Here is a 20996-nt window from a genome sequence, read left to right on the forward strand (position 1 = left end):
ATCCCAATCTGCCCCTAGCTACCTGACTGAACGTATACAACCAGTTCAGACACTCAGACCTAAAAGGGACCTGTACGCTAACCAACTCTCAGTCCCCAACTTCAATAGAGCTAAAGCTGGCGGCTCAAGTTTCGAAGTGCTAGCGCCAAAAGCTTGGAACTCCCTACCGCCGAAACTGAGAGCTGAATCATCCCTCACAGCCTTCAGAAAGGCACTGAAAACCACTTTATTTAAGTGATTCCCACTTAAAATACTACTGCAATATGAACAATGTCTGTATTATACAACTGTACCATGCTCACTGTTCCCATGTAACCTCAGAACTTTAGCTATGTTTGTAATTATGTCTCCATTGATCTCGTGATACTCACCCATGCCAAGTAAACCTTCTTGTAACAGCGCCACAATGCCCTAGGGCAGCTGTGTGCTTTTAAAATGCAAATAAATAAGGAATTGTTATATGCAAATTCGGCCATAACCAAAACAGACAACCATGTATCCTGATGTTGGAGGATAAGACATCTCAAATATTGTTCGTGAGTTGCATTCAGCCGCTCGGTGTGACCATCCATCTGAGGATGATAAGCCGAAGAGAAACGATCATCCACGCCCAACGATTTCGTGAGAGCCTTCCAAAAATAAGCCGTGAACTGTGTACCCCTATCTGAGACAATGATGTGGGGGAGACCAAATAAACGATATACCTGTCGCAAAGGACAAAGGGAGCAGAAGGAAGACCCTTGCATGGAACAAACAGGGCCATCTTAGAAAAGGAGTCAATGACCACTCAGATAGTATTGTACCCAGGACAATATGGTAGCTCAGCAATGAAGTCCATTGACAACATAGTCCAAGGGTTGTCAGGGACAGGCAATGGACGTAACAGGCCAATGGCCCTCATTCAGAGTTAGGACTACACCATAGAGTAAATAGCTCCATGGTTGGCAACCATGGAGCTATTTACTCCATGGAATACCGGCATGGTGAATGGAGTAATTTCCGGTCCATTCCAAGGTTGGATGGACCGGTAATTCCCCATTTACCATAGCCCTTCCCCATCCCCATTTCTGCCCCCATAGGGCTCAATGGGAATGGGGAAGGAGGTAATTACGGCACCGTAAATTACGGTGCCGTAATTTACTCCAAGGTCACTTTGCGGGTTCTGTAATTTACTCCTGCTAAAAGCAGGAGGTAAAGAGGGACCAGCAAAGGGAACTCGGAATACGGAGGTAAGGGATTACCGCCATTGGTGCCCTTACAGGCGCCGGTAATCCCTTACCTCTAACCTCGGAATGACCCCCAATGGGTTTAGAAAAGACATTTTTACATTGGGCACAAACTGATCAAGACTTGACGTATTCGGGCACGTCCTCCTTCATTGAAGACCACCAACAACATTGCTGTAATAAATCCAGGGTTTTTCATATCCCAGGACGTGCTGCAAATCTAGCATCGTGACACCATTGTAGGGCGGTTCTGTGAGTGTCAGTATCAGGGAGATAAATGAAACCAAGATGGTACGGAAGACCCTTGATGGCGGTCAAGCCTAATTCTTGTATAGACTTTGGATTGGAATGAACCCACTGTGATAATGAGGTACGTAAAGATGTCTTCATGATGCAAGTGCAAACAACATGACGTGGCAGCAAGAGAGACTCCCCTTCATGCTCTCAAGAGGGGGCACCGTGGATGCGGGACAAAGCATCAGCCTTGGAATGCTTTGAACCGGGTTTATACGAGATTTCAAAATGATACATGGAAATAAATTCATGCCATCTAGCATGGCGGGCCGTGGTGCATTTCACAGACTGTAAAGCGCGAAGGTTACGATGATCAGTGATGACTTGTACAGGAGCCGTAGTTCCCAAGAAATGATGCCGCCATACCAAGAATGCGTCACGAACGGCCAACAATTCCTTTTCGGTGATGCTATAATTGGCTTCGTACAAAGCCAGTTTTCTCGAATGGAAAGCCACTGGGTGCAAGACCCCCGTATCCGGCCATTCCTGTGAAAGGATAGCACCCACGGCTATGTCGGAAGCATCTGATTCTACAATGAAGGGCAGAGCCGGAGTAGGATGTAGCAGAACAGGTGCTGTAGTAAAAGCAGATTTAAGGAGATCAAAGGCCTCTTCAGCTACTTGACCCCAGACAAAAGTACTCTTGGAACTGGTAAGGGAGGTTAGAGGAGCCGCTAGAGAAGAGACAGATTTGATGAAACGGCGATAGAAATTCGCAAAACCAAGAAATGATTGCAGTTGTTACAAGGTAACAGGAGCTGGCCAGTCCAGAATCGCCCTGACCTTAGCACTGCTATCAGTAATGTCATAGCCCAGGAATTCCATGGACGTGGTATGGAAAATACACTTTTCCAACTTAGCATACAATAGGTTTTCTCTTACTCGTTGCAAAACAGAGGAGACGTGAGAAACATGAGACTCATAAGTAGGCGAATATATGAGAATATAATCTAGATAAACCACCAACTACCTATCCAACATATCCTTAAATACATCATTGATAAAATCTTGGAAAGTGGCTGGGGCATTGCACAACCCAAAAGGCATGATGCAGTATTGGAATAAACCGTACTTGGTTTTAAATGCGTTTTCCATTCGTCACCAGAGCGCATACGTACCAGATTGTTGGCGCCCCGTAAATCTAGCTTAGTGAAAATCTCGGAGGTACCTAGTTGATCAAGCAAAACCGAGATCAGAGGTATCGGGTATTGATTCCGGATGGTGACAGCATTGAGTTTGCGGTAATCAATACAAGGACGTAGGTCCCCCTCCTTCTTGGGGACGAAAAGCATCGGCGAGGCTGCTGGAGAACGTGAGGGTCGGATAAACCCTGTACTCAGAGCCTTATTAATGTACTGCTTCAGGATAACGTCCTCCTTCTTGGTTAATGAATACATTCGCCCATTTGGTATTTTTGCCCCTGGGATCAGATCAATGGGGCAGTCATACGGTCTATGAGGTGGGAGTTGATCTGCTCCTTTGGGATCAAACACGTCCTTAAAGGCTGCATATACTTGAGGTAAAGAGGCTGAAGACACAGCACCAACCATAGGGGCGATAACCAGTAATGCCCGACAGGGATTCATAGTCGTAGTTAAGGGCTGAATGCAATGGTCCGTACAATATAGTGACGTAAAACTGAGCCCACCTGATATCCAATCGATAACGCGGTTATGTAATTTCAGCCAAGTCAACCCTAGGATCATTCTGAACTGTGGTGCTGTTATTACATCAAATGAAATGGACTCTGTGTTCCCCGAATCTGTGGTCATCACCAAAGGAACGGTCTGTTGGGTATCTAGACCAGACAACAATGTGCTACCGTCCACAGCATTCACCAACTCTGGATGGTCTTTCGGAATGAGAGGGACATTGTTTTCTTGGGCGTATGACATGTCAACGTAATTCCCGGAGCTCCCGAATCCAGCACAGGTTCTCCTTGCCAGATATAACCTGAAGGGAGCTGGAAAGAGGCCTGCAACACAACTGGTACAACCACGGTGGAGTCCGAATGCAAAAAACCTGGCATCTGGACTCCCTCTGCTACTGAGTTCTTGCATTTCCCGATTTTTTTAACCGTCTCTTCTCTCTCTCAGCGGGAGTCAGAGGACCTCTAACAGCACTATCTGCATAGGTTCATAATGGTTAGCGGAAGTAGTTGGTTGTGCAAAGAGAACCGGCACCAAGGGTCTCTTTTCCCCTTTCCTTTCTGCTTGTCGGGCATCTATTTGCAAAACAAGGTCCAAGAGCTCATGAAAAGCATTAGGAACCACCGGTACAGTAGCCAGGGTGTCTTTTAGAGTATCAGACAAGCCTTTGTAGAACAATGAGGCTTTCTTGTCCTCGGCCCATCTGGTCTCGGCAACGAGTTGGTTGAACTTAGCTACATAGGCCGGTAGGGTCATATCCCATTGCTGTAACCCAAGTAGCTACAGCTCCGTAGCCTCGGTCTTATATCGCGTGTCAAATACACGACTCATGGCTTCTAGCAAGGCATCACAGTCGAACAAGAGAGGACTAACAGACTCTAGTAGAGGATTTGTCCAGGCAGCCCCGGTACCAGCTAGATGGGACAAGACAAAAGCGGCTTTAGTAGCAGAATCAGGAAAAGCATTGGGAAGACACAAAAAGTGTAAGCGGCACTGATTCAAAAAAGTACGATATACCTTTGGGTGTCCGTGAAACCGTTCCGGAGGGGCTAGAGGGAACTGTGTGGCAAAATACACTGGAGCTACTGCTGCAGGTTGGGGCACAGGGTCACCAGAACCAGAGGCGACGGGGGGCAGACTCTTGAACGGCAGCCATAACCTGCAATCCATCTATGCGAGCCTATGTGGAAGCATGAGCTGCTTGCATGTCAGTACGAAGCTCAGCCACTAACTGCTTGAGGGCAGCAAGGGTTTTGTTGGCGTCCATTATTATGGCTTCTGATTATGTCAAAATCCGTGGTAGTTGAACCCGCAGTGTAGTAGTCAAGTTCTTCCTACCAATGTACTCCTCTGGATACCAAAGGTGAAATCCAGAGGAGTCAATTAGTCGAAAGATGGAACACCAAATAAAAGACCAGGCTCTGCAAGGGAACAATGGCACGTTAGTTTAAAGGTCAGAATAATTACGTTATCGTAGACAAGTAACAACAAGGCATTAATCTTGGACTAAAGCTAACAAGGCACTAACCTAATAGACAGGTTTTTCTAGTTTGGTCTAAGATGCTTTCATATCTCATCAGGGGTATTTCACAATGGTAACTCTAAAAAGTGAGACAAGATGCAACATAAGACTAAGAGCAGATCAAAGAAGAACAAGGTAGAAGAAAACTGTCAGGGTCTGTGACTTACCAGGACGGGCTCCTGATTGATTCGTATAGCCCCACGGAGAGTGGCCAGTGTATTACTTCTAACCTGACAGCACGAGGACACTTAACAATCTAAGTGCCATTGATATGCAGTCTCCAGTTCGCAGCGCTTGTAGGAATACACTGGTGCAGTGTGGGGATGTTCCAAGACAGCCAATCCTAAGTGAACGTGAGAGATGAAGTTTTGTCAGCAAGCCCAGGTACTGGAGTAGATGTTTCATGTTGTTGGTGTGTGAACAGGATGATGGTAAAAATCCAGGTTCACTGTGCTGACTTGAATTAGTAGGCAAGAAATTCCAGGGACATTTCTGGTTCTGTTTAATGTCCAAGGAGTTGAATTTGGCAGGCAAAGGTAGTCCGGGGGTGTGCTGAATATCTGTATGACGGTTTTGCCGGGTCAGATACACAATGCAGGAAAGCAAGGCAAGGCAAAATGTACAAGAATTCAACAAGAAGACCAAAAGATAGCAAAGCCGTGATTTAGCAAAATCAGAAGCCGGGACTCGCGCAACCCGGAAGTTATTTATGGGTTGGCATAGAAACACACTCCTCCCTTACAACGTCACACCCTGTAACGAGAGTGTATCGGACACCAAAGTCGCCATGGCAATCTGTGTCCGATACACCAAGGGAAATGGGGACGGAGAAAACGATATGGTGCCGCGAGTGGCTTCAGGAGTACAGCCTTCCACCTGTATGCAGATCGCCCCGAAATTCAGCAATTCCGTTTGTTTCCTGGCCATTGGTTTACACGTAATGGAATCCTGACAATTACATTCAATTTGAAGATATTCCAGAGATGGTATTCTAGTAGTTACATATCAACCGTACAATAATATGTACAGTCATTTGACCGATCACATCTACATTCAACCAAATGTAATTTAGTAAATCAATGTATATAACATTGTAGAATATTACATAGTTTTCCAAATACTGGAGATGCATTCAGTAACTTATCAGTCACCTTGACTTGGTGTGATGTCAGTACATGAGATAATAGTTTAAGAATGTCACTGATTGTTTACAAATAGTGTAGTACAACAGTAAAATGATTCTCAGGTAGCCATATAACCAATTTGATGATATTGCAGGGATGGTATTCCAGTAGTTACATATCACTTGTACAATAATATGCACAGTCCTTTGACCATTCACATGTACATTCTGCCCAATGTAATATTGTTAATCAATGTATATAACATTGTAGAATATTACACAGTTTTCCAATTACTGCAGATACATTTACATTCAGCAATTTATAAGTCAGCTTGACTTGGTGTGATATCAGTACATGAATTAATAGTTTTCAGAATGTCACTGGTTGTTTACAAATAGCCTAGAAGCACAGTAAAATGTATCTCAGGTAGATATATAACCAACAATTTCAAATTACAACATATGCCATTTAGAGTGAAGTTAAGTCATCAAAAAATTCTCTTAACTGTAAAGAAGGGTTTAAAGAAATGGTGCAAGGGAAAATTCCTTGTTAAGTCCAGTAGGAGTCATAGAATCTAATCTGTGGATCCAAAACATTTCTCTTTTCATTAAAAGTGTTTGTGTATTGCCACCTCTCGGTGGACTTCTCGCAGTTTCTAGCACTACACATTTTAACTGTTGAAAACAGTTTTGAGATACCGCTGCTTAGTGCACAGAGAATTACAATAGTTATACTTTCACTTTGCAGACAGAAGTTCGAAATTACCTTTTGTAAACATCTTTGACCCTCGCACAACATCTCAACTAATGAAGTAAGATGGCTCCCTTCTGGAATCATAGTTTGTACCTAGAAATACCCCCTATTTTTTTCCTATATTAGATACATAGGGCTTCATTAGGAGTTGGGTGGTAACCCTTAAAATCGGCTGTAACGCTATCCGCGCCGATTTTAAGGGTCCGTCGGAACACGATTCCAAATACCGCCGGCGCCATTACAGCCGGCTGTACAAGTGTCGGCTGTAAAAGCGCCAGTAACCATTCGCGCTAAAACATTGCAATCACGAGTCCGGCGTAGGTGCAATTAGCGCCAGAAAAGCGGCGGACAATCCGCCGAAAATACCCCCAGCAAAATGCTGGAGGTAAAAGAACACAGGCCACAGCAATAAGGGCCCAGGTGAAACCAATGCAAATCAGAGGCCTACAAAGGACCCACCCATGCACAACACACCCTCCCCAACACCATTACACCAGCAGGAGCAGGGAGGAGACAGCAATAAGGGCCCAGGTGAAACTAACGCAAATCAGAGGCCTACAAAGGACCCACCCATGCACAACACACCCTCTCCAACACCATTCCACCAGCAGGAGCAGGGAGGAGACAGCAATAAGGGCCCAGGTGAAACCAATGCAAATCAGAGGCCTACAAAGGACCCACCCATGCACAACACACACTTCCAAACACCATGCTGCCATTTGGAACCGGGAGCCTTGATGTGGACTTCTACCTGCTGCGGCTGGAGCTACAGAGGCCAGCCAACCAGGCCAGGGCCCTGGGAGCGCAGGGGGTGGTGGTGATGAGGAGAGCAGCACCAGCAAGGCGGCCAGCCATCCCCAGGTTCAGGCCAACACCCTGGGCCCTGACTGATGGCCAGTTGGTGACTGAATATCGGCTGGAAAGGGCAACCATCACCCAGTTGCTGGACACAATCCAGGCTGACATCGGCAGCCGTATAGCCATCAGGACAGCAGTACCTCCGCTAGTGAAGCTCGTGTCTGTGCTACAATTCCTCGGGACTGGCAGCTACCAACACACCGTTGCCATGATGCATGGCATGGCCCAGTCCACTTTCAGTGCCATGCTGGGACAGGTGCTGGATGCACTGTTGAATCATGTGAATGAGCACATCGCATTGCCAGCCACACAGGCCCAGGTGAACCAGCTGAAGGGTCAATTCCATGCCATTGCCCAAGTCCCAAATGTAATAGCAGCCCTGGACTGCACACATGTAGCACTCGTACCACCCCAGGCACATGAGGCAGCATACAGAAACCGGAAACATTACCATTGCCTGAATGTGCAGATGACATGTGGCCCTGACCTCACCTTCAGCCACTGCTGTGCCCGCTACCCAGGATCCACCCACGACTCCATGGTCTTGCGCAACAGTACCCTGCCAGCGTACATGGAAAGGCACAGAGGCAAAACACATGGCTGATGTGTGAGTACAAATGTACACCGTAATGCATGTTAATCCACAACTGATGGGGCTGGTCACACACAATGAAATCCCTGAATGTCAATAGGCTGCACCATCAGTGCAGCATTTCAAATCAAGCACCTTGCACGAGAAACCTTGGACATGTACAACATAGCAGAAGACACCATTCAGGATGTAAGAGACATGTGGCAGCACAGTGACATATGGAAGGCCTACCACCACAAAGCCTCCTGTGTGAGTAGCACTATGGCTTCCCACACTGACACAGTACAGACATCCCACCCTGCCCACCCGACAGTCATGCAAATGTAACACAAAATTTGCAACATCCACAAATGCACCACACATAAGTAGTCTGAGTAATGCCAATGTACATCCCACAAACACTGTCCCCTGAATGGCCAATGAAATGCCTGGAGAACAGTACACAATAGTGACAACCAGCAAATGCACCAGCAGCCAAAGGGAATGGCAATGACACATGAGGTAGCCACTTCTCGCAAGCACAAGCAGATGGAAGGGCCCCCTTCCCCAGTGACAAGTGAATGAGTACTGTTACATACTGAAACAGAGGCGCACCAAGTTCTGAGTACCTCATTGAATCAATGCTGCTCGTAGCACAGAACACTCCACAATGTTAGTGACCAAATGACAAGTATGGCAAAATGACACTGATGACTGAGCCCTGTACACCCACTGAACTTACCTTGTCCCCATACCTGCTTTCTCTCCCCTGCAGGTGATTCTGGATATCCCCAGTACACATGGCTCATGACCCCTGTGCGTCATCCACACACTGCAGCAGAGCGGGCATACAACATTGCCCATGCTCGTACACGGATCTGCGTGGAGAGGGCATTTGGACTGCTGAAGGCACGCTTCCGGTGCCTAGACCGTACGGGAGGGGCATTGATGTATGCACCTGAAAAAGTTGGAAAAATTGTACTGACATGTGCCATGCTGCACAACATCTACTGTCGCAGGAATGTGCCACTGCTCCCTGATGCTCATGTGCAGCCACCTGAGTATGGGAGTGAAGATGATGACGTGCCTGAAGGTGTTGCACATGCACAAAGGGTTGGGCTGAGGGAGGGGAGGTTGGCCAGACAGGGCTTGATTGATGTTTTTCTTTTAAACGGGTGACGGCTACATTTTACACATGTCACTTCAACATTAAAGAGCACTTTATCACAATCACTACTGTCCATGCTTTGTGAATTTTGAAACGTGATTTATTCTCAGTATAACAATCCCCCCTACCCCCAGTGAACACCCAGCACACAATCCCCCCTCCCACCTGTGGACACCCAGCACACAATCCCTCCTCCCCCCAGTGAACACCCAGCACACAATCCGCCCTCCCCCATTGAACACCCCACAACAGTGCAGGTAGGTGCATGTTTGTTATCAGGGCACCCACGACGATGCCATGTCCAATTACGATGGTCGTGGGCACTTTCCATGTCCAGGCCCCTCTGGTGTGCGCATTGAACGGCGCCTAGGAGCCAGCTCAAGGGATCCCTCTGTGGGTGTAGTGGAGGTTGATGGGACTGAGCCGGTTGCTTGCATGTGCTGACAGAGAAGGTTGTTCCCCTCCTTTGTCTGCTCAGCAAGTGCTGATGCTGCCTCGCACAACTCCCTTACCCTTTGTCCAAACCCTGCCAGGGCTGCGGTGCATTGCTCCACCACTCTGCGTGTGCGGGCATTGTCTCGTGCACTGAGTGCCGGTCTTCAGGGCTGCCATATGATGGCGTGTCTTCGTCTGGCTGTGGTGTGCGGACACGACGCACATGCACAGGTGGGGTTTGTGATAGCTGTGTGCCTGGCCCTGGGGTCCCCTGTGATGTGCCCATCCCTTCAGCGTCACTGCTTCCGGGTGAATGCAGACGTCCTGCCTGATGCGCACGTGCAGGTGTCACTCCCACGTCGGGCTCCGATCCACAGGCGACTCCCTCTGCATCGGGGCTATGCCTGGTGGCTTGGGGCGAGCTGGCCCTGGACTCCCTGTGGACATGTGGGTGCTGCAGCGGTCTGGTTGGGCTGCGCTGTGGTGATGTGGGATGTGGCCTGCGTCGGTTCCCTTCTGTGCGGCCCCTTTGTGGGGTGGTGGTGCTGGTCGAGGCACGCTGCCTCGGGCGCCGTTATGGTGTGGCCTCCTCCCCATCAACTTCATCCCGTGGGGTTTGCCGTGTGCCTGTGCGGTACATAGGGTGTGGATTGAGTTCAAGGCAACCTACATAAGTATCAAGCAGTTCATGCCATCAAGTGGGATTATAGACAGTTTCATTTATGCATTCAACTTGCATTTTATTCAGTCACCATGTGGTGATTGGTGTGAGTGTGGAGGTACACTGCATGGGAATGTTTGTGTGACAAGATTACATGCAGGGTTGGGGTGCACTGCGCTCAGGGTCCTGGGGGTGTATTCTTGCACACTCGCACTCTACATAGCTGTCCCATGGCTATGGATGTCTGTCCCCTGCCCCTTCAATTGATGCACTGCACGTGCAGGGTAGTCTAGGCAGCACTACGGTTCAATGGATCAAGGGGTCACTTATGGGTGTCTGCAGTGCCTCACACACATTTCTTCACATTCATTCACTCACTCAGGGTCTGCATGTGTGGTACTTTCAGTTGCATGCATTTGGGGTGGGACTCACCTGCAGTCGGATCAATGCCAGTGCCCGCCTCCGCTCCACCAATTCCCTCGATGGTGCCGATGTCAATCAGGGCACTCATCTTCTCCTTCCAGGGTGTGAGTTCGGGTGGGGGTGGTGGTGGCCTCCTCCAGTGTCCCTGCTCGCACTCCTGTGCTGTGAGAGGATGCCGCTGACTCTCACACGCAGGTCGTTGAGGCGCTTGCGGCAATCCTCGTCATCCCGGGGCACGCGCCCCACTGCTGTTACCCTTTGGCTGATGTTGCACCAAATCTGTGCTCGGCGCTGGCCACTGGTTTTGAGCTGCTGCAGCTCTTCATGGTGGCTCTCAGCCTCCTCCACCAGTACGGCCAGCTCCTGGTCACTAAATTTGGGCTTCCTCACCCTGTCCAGGGCAGACTTGCCCCTAGTGCGCTCCTGTGACATGATTCAGTGGTCCCAGGGGTGGATGGCTTCCAGGGGCTGTGATATCCGACGGATTGTGATTTCCAAGATGGTCACTGCTTTGTTTCCCGTTCCGGCGGTGAAGCGTTTCCTGCGCGCTAATAGCGCACGCTCATGGCGCGCACTATTAGCGCAGTAAGGCGATAGCGCACGGTGCACCGGATTTATGGGTTGTACTCGTCGAGCGCTATTTGCGCTACCGCCATGTCCCCGTGCACAAAAACTCGTGATCTGGCGGCCGGGGGGCTTGGCATTAGCGCTGTTTACACTGGACAGGAAAACCGCTGCATTACCGCCGAACTCGTGATGAGGCCCATAATGTGGAATTCTGCCTAGAACAGCCTATACACTTCATGAGTGTGCAGAGATTCAAGTATGCTTCTCCACCTTTTCTATGAATATTTTTGTTCAAATGCAATATATATCTAGCATGAGAATCATAGACTTCCATTTAATATTTTCTCTAGAATTAAAGTGATGACACAACCAACCCCCTCCTTTTCTCGCTGTGGGAGAACAGTCTAAAAGTACCACATTGATAATTGGATGAACATCTTGTGATGACCAGCAAGGTGATGCATTTACACTTACACATAATGAATTTAATGGAATTATTTCACTATTAGAGACCCTAAATTTACCTGCACATTTGATTTACTTTGTAGATGAGAGTTGAAGCTTGAAGATTGACACACGTATGTGAACTGTATGAAATTTCACTCCTGATGAAGGGATTGTGTTTCCCGAAATGCGTTGAGCTCTTTTAATCCAAACCCTGTCATTAACCCTCATTACAAGTTTCCTGGTCCGGAAACAACGGTGCCGGTAGGCTTACCAGAACCGTTGTTTCTGGACCGGCAAACTACGAGTCTGCGGGTGGGTTTCCTTTCCACCCGCAAGATCTGCCCTGGTCGGCGGAACGGCACCCGGGATTCAAAATTGTGTTGCTCTGCACCGTCTTGCTTCCAAGACGAGCGCGCTGCTACTGAGCTATTCTACCTATGCTTAATGGGATTACTTAGATGAGGGAGATCACTCCCGAGGCTTTCTTCACAATTGTTTTTCTCAATCCAAATACTGAGACAAGGTGGATCACTCCGAGGCTTCCTTTATTTTATTTTTATTTTTATTTTTTTATTGTTTAAAGCATGGACCTAGCTCGAGAGCAGCAGAGCGCTGTATAGGGTGTGGATAACCAGCATTTGGGATTTTATTGGCGGCAATAGTGTTTACCATCTTTCCAAATGTGAACATCATGCTATCTGGATTGGGACTCTCAAACATTCTAGTAGGAGCGGAGAGACTGCCTTCATGTCCTGGTTATGAAACATTGAGGGGTCAATACATTCCCATCTAATCCTCCATCTGTCAGCCGTTAGATTGTCCTCTATGAAAGATAGCCTGGGGTGCTTCATTGGTAAAAGAGAGGGTCAATGATAAAGGATTTTAATCGCTCACAACTCTATTACACACCTGCATGTCATTTATTATGAAGTAATCAATAACTGATCCACCTTGGCGGCCCCTAAAATGATCAAGCATTGGTGAATTGGAAGCAGTACTTTGAATTATTTGAATTGGTGGAGGTTGAGAGCAAGAAGAGGTGTCTTAATGGCAGTAAGAAATATAAACATATATATTTAAAGTAGGACATATTCTTTGTTAGTAAGATTATATATGAGCTTATATAAGGAGTTCAAGTTTGCCACATGAATAATCCGATGGTCCTTTATTGATGCAAAAAGTACTACAAAAACATTTATGCAAAAGTATTATTTGAGCTTTTCAAACTTTTTATTCAATCAATTGTTCTCTGTCCTCAAATCCAAAGGGTCAATTTTAAATTGTTTTTCCTGCACAAGCCATGAAGATCTCAGAATTTGGCCTGAACTTATTTTTTGACAATTACTGAACTTTGATTGGTGGGCTCCCCTCTTCAGATTACATCCAATGTCCATACTGTGGGAGAAGATTCAATGAAAATGCAGCAGCAAGGCATATCAGCTTCTGCAAGGATCAAGCTGCTAGGCAGGTCATGGTAAAGCCTTCACCACAAGCAACAGCCAAGAGTCTTTCAAGAATGCAGGTAAGTCAAATCTGAATCCATCCTTCCAGTTTAGAAACAATCATTGTCTTCACCAAATGATTTTGGTTTCTATGTACCCAAGCATTCTTTCAATTACTTTTCAGCCCAAGGCCTGTTTCTGGTTGTCTAGTTTTGTAACTTTATTGAAAGAGCTTTAGTATATCATGTCCAAGAAGTAGGCTTCTGCCAGAGTTCAACAGGCCAGTGACCTTTATGCACAGTAAGGGAAATAAGGCATGCAAGCTGTGGTAAAGGGCCCCCAAACAGGTCATTTTGTAGGGAATGTTACTCCTCATAGGCAGCTACGGTTAAGGTATACCAATGTCAACCATGTTTGTGCCATTTGCTAGTACTATTCTTTTTTCTTTACATTTTATTTTTTCAAAACTACATGCATGGGAAAGAAAAACCCTGTCAGGTATCAGCATTTATGTGAACAAAAAAATTGTTCTCTTGCAACAAAAATGTGCCTGGGGGATGACTCCCTTCCCCTGGCTTACGGTATTCACACAAATCGCTTCTCCTTGTGTAGCTGGGTAAAGTTTCCAATAGAACCATGGGGGATGACTCCCTTCCCCTGGCTTCTCTACAACTCGGTTTGGTACCAGGAGAATGACTCCCTTCTCCCGGTATTGCTTGGCACAGTTCACAGCAAGGTCATGGGGAAAGACTCCCTTCTCCTGGCAACTTTAGCACAGCTATTCATTCTGAGCCAGGAGAATGACTCCCTTCTCCTGGTGTCCCAAATGTTCCCTCTCACCACCCTCTGTTTGATTCACACTTTGCCATTCTATTTTGTTGTTATCAAAGTTTAAAATCCTTCTCTGCTGATCCCTGGACTTAATGTTGCCACTGCGATGAGAAAGTTCTCTTTGCTTGTTCAGTTCACTTTTGTTGGCGTCCCGATCCATCTCTGGTTGTCAGTTGGTGGATTACAGCCACTACAATGAGGAAACTGTCCTCAACTACTTGGTTTATGTTGGTTAGGATTCCTGCCCCTTCTCTGGTTGTCAGTGGGCTTATGGTCACCACTGAGACGAGGAAGCTCTCCTCGGATGCCTGGCTTATCAGTCTTAGGGTCCACAACCTTTCTCTGGTGGTCAGTGGGCTTATGGTCACCACTATGACGAGGAAGCTCTCCTCGGATGCTTGCCTTTTCAGTGTTAGGGTCCTTGAGCTTTCTCTCGTGGTCAGTGGGGCTTATGGTCGCCACTGCAACAAGGAAGCTCTCCTCGGATGCGTGGCTTTTCAGTGTTAGGGTCTCCGACCCTTCTCCGGTGGTCAGTGGGCTTATGGCTGCCACTGCGATGAGGAAGCTCTGCTCGGATGCTTGGCTTTTCATTATTAGGGTCCCCGACCCTTCTAGCTTCCACCGAAGTGTCCCCTCTGGGTCTCTCGCACCTTCAGAGGGATTGCGGCACGCCACTGGGACTTCCTTGGACTGGGGTTCTTCTCTTCGCTGCACCAGTCTCTTTACTTTCCACAACACTGCAGTTGCTCCGCGCTCTGGTCTGCTGCTCGGCTCTTCTTTCCTGCTTCACTTTCCGGTCTGTATCAGCTGGACCTGCAGATTACTTCTTCCTTGCCTCGCTGGCATCCTACACTCTTCCCTGACTCTGGTATGCCCACAGCTTTTGAAACTCCTGCGGGTTTCCGTGCTTCTCTGGGCTGGGTTTGACAGATTGATTAGTCTGTCGTCAATACTTATACAATGTTTCCAGTCCCACCCTGGCGTATTGTAAAAGGACTTTGTTTTTGTTGATAACTTAATCTGCATACCTCCTCTAGGCAACTTTGTACCAATACTAGCACAGTCAATGACCTTCATGTCTCCTGTGCTCTTCTTTGTCCTAGTACCTTTGGTTTTATATTTCTCTCCTCTATTACAGAAATACATAGGTTTACTTTCCACAAAATGGTTCTCAACAGTGGGGAAGGCTAGGGAATTTTTTAGGGAGTGACAGTATTTAATGGGCTGCACCCCAGTTGTTCATCCTTGTCCCCAGAGGGGGGATTTCCTCACCATGAGGCCCTCCCACATTAAACCACCACTAAGGGCACTATTGGGTGGCGGCCGCACCTCCCTAGCCTCGTGCAAAAAGGCTTCCCCTTGTGGAGAAGTGACAAGAGTAAGTGAATCATCACAATGCCCATGATGAGATATTACTTATATCTGTCAGTTAAATGTTTGCAGCTGTTTTAGCCTTACCCATTTCAGCCAGCCAATATCTTAAAACTCAGATGCTACTTTCTAAGGTCTGTGAAAGGGATTGCTTAATAAAAGCCATGATTAGTATATGTTTTTACCCAGCAGTGGACTTGCCTAGAGGGAAATTGACAGATTTCCTGCTGGTCCTGTGTACCAGGTGCCTCTTTTGTGTGGAGACTTTGCATTTCGTGCATTGCTTGCATTTCGTGCATTCCTTTGCTGCATAGTTCACAAACAATCTTAGTGTAAAAATAAACACGGGGTCATTTTAAACTGGGAGAGCATTAAAACAAGGCATAAATGCAAGACGCAATGCGCTGTAGTCCATTTTCATCTCCTCCTTGCATTCCACCTCCATCTTGAAAGAGCACAGCATTTTTTTTTTTTACAAACGTTATTTTTTATTTTCTTCTCAAGAGCATAGGTTATAAGCATGCATAAGAAAACCAGTGTAGTATTTTAAGCATTCTTCTTACAGTCAGTTTTCATTTCTTTCTTAAGTAAGTTCTTGAGTATAACAATTAAACAATTAATTCCCCCCGCTTTCTTTTCCATTATTCTCTTTTTTAAACAGATTTATTTCCCTTAGGCGATATCGTATTCCAAGTCTAGTAAGTGCAACCTTACATTTCTTACAACATAGTCCTATTTACTCTTGTTGCTATATCGTATATTGTCCTGTATCTCTGGGGTTTTCCCCTTTTTTGATTCATTTTGGCCCCTTTGGTCTTCCCTCCCTCGAACCACCCCCCCCCCCCCATGGCCATTCTTACTGGGTTCTTGAGTCCTTTGTTGTCCCCTTCTGGTTTTCTCGTTGTGCAGTCTTTCTCCCTCTCTCTCTCTCCCTGTTCTGGATTGTCAAGTGATCGATATATTTCTGAGCGTCCATGGTTTATAGAAATGGGCTTCCCTGTCTCCGACAAAGTCTCTAAAAGGGGACCATATGGACAAGTATCTCTGGTATGTTCCTGTTCTTATGGCAGCTACCTTCTCCGTTGCCATTACTACCCATATTTTCACCCACCACCATGGTGTCGTCGGGCCCTCTAGCGTTTTCCACCGTTGTGCCAATGTCATTCGTGCTGTTGATAATAAGTGTGTTATTAGGGTGGCCATGTGTCCCGATGCTGCGTATAATCCCTCTGCCTCCGCTCCTAACAGGATCACCTTAGGTGAGACTGGTAAGTCTCTGCCAGTAATGTCTTTGATGTGTCCCAGTATCTCCTTCCAATAAGAAATTTCCTTGGGGCATGACCACCACATGTGGAATAGATCTCCTCTCTCTCCACATTGTCTCCAGCAGTTTGGGGGATACTTTGGGTTTATTTTGTGTAATCTGTGGGGGGACATATACCATCTGTAGCATAATTTATATGCAGCTTCTTTAATTGCTGTACATTTGGAGGATCTGTGGGATCTTGTCCATATCTGGTCCCACTCTCTTTCCGTTATCGACTCTCCTACGTCTTTTTCCGAGTTCTCTTTATATATTAGGTTGTCCGTTGGTTGTGCCCCATCAAGCAGTCTGTAGATTCTTGATATTCCTCTCTTTGGTTCCCCCTCTTGCATTGTTAGTTCCAAGCCTGTTGGGGCTCTTGCTACCACTCTTTTCACTGATGGGTGGGAGATCCAATGTCGTACTTGCATGTATCTGAATCTTTCGTTTTCCCCCAGATCGAATTTCTTTTTGCAGTCTAAGAAAGGGATTTGGTTACTGTTTTGGTACATGTCTTGCAGTGTCAGGGTGTCTGCGCCCTCCCATCCCTCCCAAAATGTCTTCCTCAAGCCTGGGGTGAAGTCGATGTTATGTGCTATTGGGGATAATGGGCCCAGCTCTAGTTTGATCTTTTTCATTTGCATGGCTCTGTCCCAGTTACTCAGGGCTGTTTTAGTGGCTCCTAGTAATTTTCCTTCTGCTTCGCGGGCCTTGGGGTTCAGTGCCAGGAGCGCTGTTATCAGGATCTGTATGGATGCTTGTTCTATGTCTCTCCATCATTTGGTGGCGGTTGGTTGAGCCACTGGAGTATGGGGGCCAAGTGTGCTGGCATGATGTATCTGCCCAGATCTGGGACCCCGAGGTCTCCCAGGAGCGGGGGGCGGATCAGTATGCGTCTCTGTATTCTGGGTCTCTTTTTCACCCACATGAAGCTATATAGTTCTCTGATTAACTGTGGTGGGATCTCGGCGGGTATTGAACTGGTCACGTATAGTAGGCGGGGGAGCAGGGTCATTTTTACTGCTGCTATTCTGGCAAACCACGATAGTTCCTGGTTATCCCACCTCAGCAGGTCCGCCTTTAGTTGTTTCCAAAGCGGGGGATGTTTACCCTGTATAGGTCCTCAAATCTCTTTGCTAGGTGTACTCCCAAGTATTCTAGGGTGTTTTTCTCCCTTTTCAGGGGGAATTTCTGCTTCATGCTGTTTATTGTATTTGTGTCCTCCGTTATGTTCAGTGCTTTTGATTTATTGTAGTTGATTGTAAACCCGGATATGGTGGCAAATTCTTCCAGTGTCGCTACGGCTCTCGGTAATGTATTTGTTGTGTCTTCCATATAGAGCATCACATCATTGGCATATAATGCTATTTTCTGCGGGGTCTCCTTGATTTGCACTCCTTTTACATCGGGGTCTTGCCTGTATCGCGCTGCTGGTGGTTCCATAGCCATTGCAAATATTAGTGGGGATAGGGGGCAGCCCTGGCGCGTACCTCTCCGTATATCCACTTGTTTTGAGGTGCGGCCAGGATCATCTTGCTGAATTGTGTCCCACACCCACATTTCTCCAAGATCATCTGCAGGTATTCCCAGTCCAGGCTGCCTGGGCCATGAATTCTCCCCTGATTACGGCCTTCCCCGCGTCCCAGATTGTTTTCCAATCAACCTCGCCGTTGTCGTTCTCTCTGAAATAAGCGTTTATAGTTTCTTCCATGTGTGCTCTAAGCGCCAGGTCGCGCAGGATCAGGTCGTTGAGTCTCCACGGCGTGCGTTGTTTTCTTTTTTCTCCGTCTATTTCCAGGCTGACTAGTACTGGGGCATGATCTGTAATATATTCTGCCCCAATTTCCACCTTCGTCACTTGGGGGATTAGAGTTGCTGGGACCAGGATCATGTCTATCGATCATGTCTATCGATCATGTCTATCCTGGAGTACCCTCTGTGTACTGCAGAATAGTGGGTGTATTCGCTCGTGTCTCCTTGGAAGAAGCGCCAGGTCTCGATTACTTCTAGTTCTCTGAGGAACTTTCCCAATGCCTGTCTGTTTCTCTGGTCGGCTGCCGTAGGGGGCAGAGTTTTGTCCAGGCCAGGGTCCATTACGCAGTTGAAATCCCCTCCTATGATTGTCTGGCCTTCGCACCAACTCTCTAATTTTAGTAGGAGATCTTTGATGCATCGATCTTGTCTGTCGTTGGGTGCGTATATCGCCAGGATTGTGTAGGTCTTGCCCTTAATCTTTCCCTTGATTCCCAGATATCTCCCTTCTGTATCGCTAATCATTTGTTGCTTTCGGAAGTTCAATTCTTTAGCCAGCAGAATTGCGACCCCTTTTGATTTCGAGCTGCTGGAGGCGAAGTATTGTTGTGCGAAGGCCTTATTGCGCATCCTTTTTTCATCCGCTTTCAAGAGGTGGGTTTCTTGCAGGATCGCTACCGTTGCAGGCATCTTCTCGAGCCTGTTGAGAATCGCTCTGCGTTTCCCGGGGGAGTTCAGCCCTTGTACATTTAGTGAGACGATCATCAGTGTATCTGCCATTTTTGTTTGGGGTATGTTTGTTGCTTCTGTCTTTTAGTGTGTCTTTTGGGGAATTATCTCCCCATTCCGCTTCGTTGTTTGTTGTTTCTTCCATTTTTGGGGGATGGGCCTTTTCTTCAGGACCCGGATCCCCTCTTTATGCAGCTCAGTCTCCGTTTGGCCAAATTTCCCTCCTCCCCACTCCCTCTCCCCTCCACTGTGGTATTCCGTGCAGGGGATTTGAGTTTCTCCTCCCAACCCACACACATTGTGGGTCCCCTCCCCATTGTTCTGTATGTCGGGAATGCATCTTTTCCCGGTTTGGTTCCAATATAAGCCTTTTTTCCCTTTCCTCCATGATTGTTTGGGCTATTTTGAAGTAGCCCACCTGCTGAGGTCAGGTGATTTCTCAGTTTCTCTTCCAGTCACTAATTTATTTAGTGTCTTCTTCCGGGTGTAACACTCGTGATATTTGAAGGGGCCTGCCAGTTTCTTTTCTCTGGTAGTCCTTCTTTTCTTTTCGGATGACCATTCCCATTGGTTGTTTTGGCTGCTAGGTGCGCTATTTTGTGGGCTAGTTTCGGTTTGGCTTTGTTCTCCCTCAATTTGTAGTAATGAGGGGCCTTCCTCGCATGTACTGATCCTCCTTTGTTGCTCTTTCCAGGAGAAGGCTAGTCCAAAAGGGAATGTCCATCTATATGCGATTTGTTTGGCTTTTAGCGCTTTTGTGATCGGTTGCATAAGCTTCCTCTTATGTAGGGTGACTAACGCTAGGTCTTGGTACAGTTGGATCCGCCCTCCATTGATTTGTTAGTTCTTTGTGGGTGTGTGCGGCTCTCAAGATGTCTTCCTTCAGACTATACGAGGCCATAGCGATGAGAACATCTCTAGGTCTCGCTCCTGGCTTGTTCCTTTTTGGGCCTACTCTGTGAATTCTGTCAAATTCGAATCTCTCTGGGGGGGAGTTGTCCAGGATGCTGCTGAAGCAGTGCTGCATGGTGTCTCGGTGGTCTTTATCCTGGATCATTTCTGGGAGGCCCTTGATCCGGATGTTGGATCTTCGTGAGCGATTTTCCAAATCTTCGGTTTGGATCTCAAGATTATTTGTGGCCCTGGCAACTTGGTCTAGTAAGCCATTGTATTGCTTTGCCTCCTCTGCCATATGTGAGAGACCATTTTCAAGTGTGTCTACTCTACCTCCGAGTTCATCTATTTCTTGTCGAACCTCTTTCAGGGATGTCTTCAGCTCTTCTTTCATCATTTCTAGTTGGGTCTGGATCTTATTTGTCATCCTAGTTTCCATGCCCTTTAGGCAGTCAAGTAGCTCTTCCTTATTTATGGCCATGTCGTCCTGGGGCGTGGAGTTGTTGGGCGTTGTTAGTTCTCCCTGATTCGGGGGGTCCTGGGGGGCACTCTGTTGTGATGTGTTCCAGCAGCTTTCTAGCAGACGACTTTGATTTTTCGCCGGTGTTTTGGTTCTCGGGTGGGTGGTTTTCCCTTTGTTCCCGGGCATTAGGTTTTCTCACCGTTGAGACTCCATGTAGGCCTCCTGACACTTGTTCTCGTGGGTTTCTGCTGCGGGTGGTTCAGTCCGATTGGGTTTCTCAGCGGTATTCCATGTGGTTGGGTATTATAGGATTTTTGATGCCCAGTGTTGTTGGTCTGTTCGGGTGCCCCCTGGTGTCACAGTGGTCGGCTGGTCTGGGATTAGATCTGGAGTAAATTCCCTTGTGTGACCATTCAGGACACCACTTGGTGTTTACTGACCCCTTCTTCCCTGCTTGAGGTTGTTTTTGTGGTTAAGCTCCAGGGCAAGTCTGGGCCTAGTCTTATTCTTTTC

General features: G+C 47.2%; 1 protein-coding gene across 1 annotated transcript in view; it reads left to right on the plus strand.

The window, feature by feature from the left end:
• ZC2HC1B (zinc finger C2HC-type containing 1B) overlaps window positions 1-20996 on the plus strand; it is a 515316-nt gene that overhangs the window by 327794 nt on the left and 166526 nt on the right. Inside the window, exon 6 of the mRNA XM_069609006.1 lies at window positions 13075-13220. Coding sequence (XP_069465107.1) covers window positions 13075-13220 — 146 coding nt within the window. The remainder of the gene's footprint in view (window positions 1-13074; window positions 13221-20996) is intronic.

Source organism: Ambystoma mexicanum, chromosome 4q, assembly GCF_040938575.1.
Source record: "Ambystoma mexicanum isolate Mex_15411 chromosome 4q, UKY_AmexF1_1, whole genome shotgun sequence".
Taxonomy (NCBI): domain Eukaryota; kingdom Metazoa; phylum Chordata; class Amphibia; order Caudata; family Ambystomatidae; genus Ambystoma; species Ambystoma mexicanum.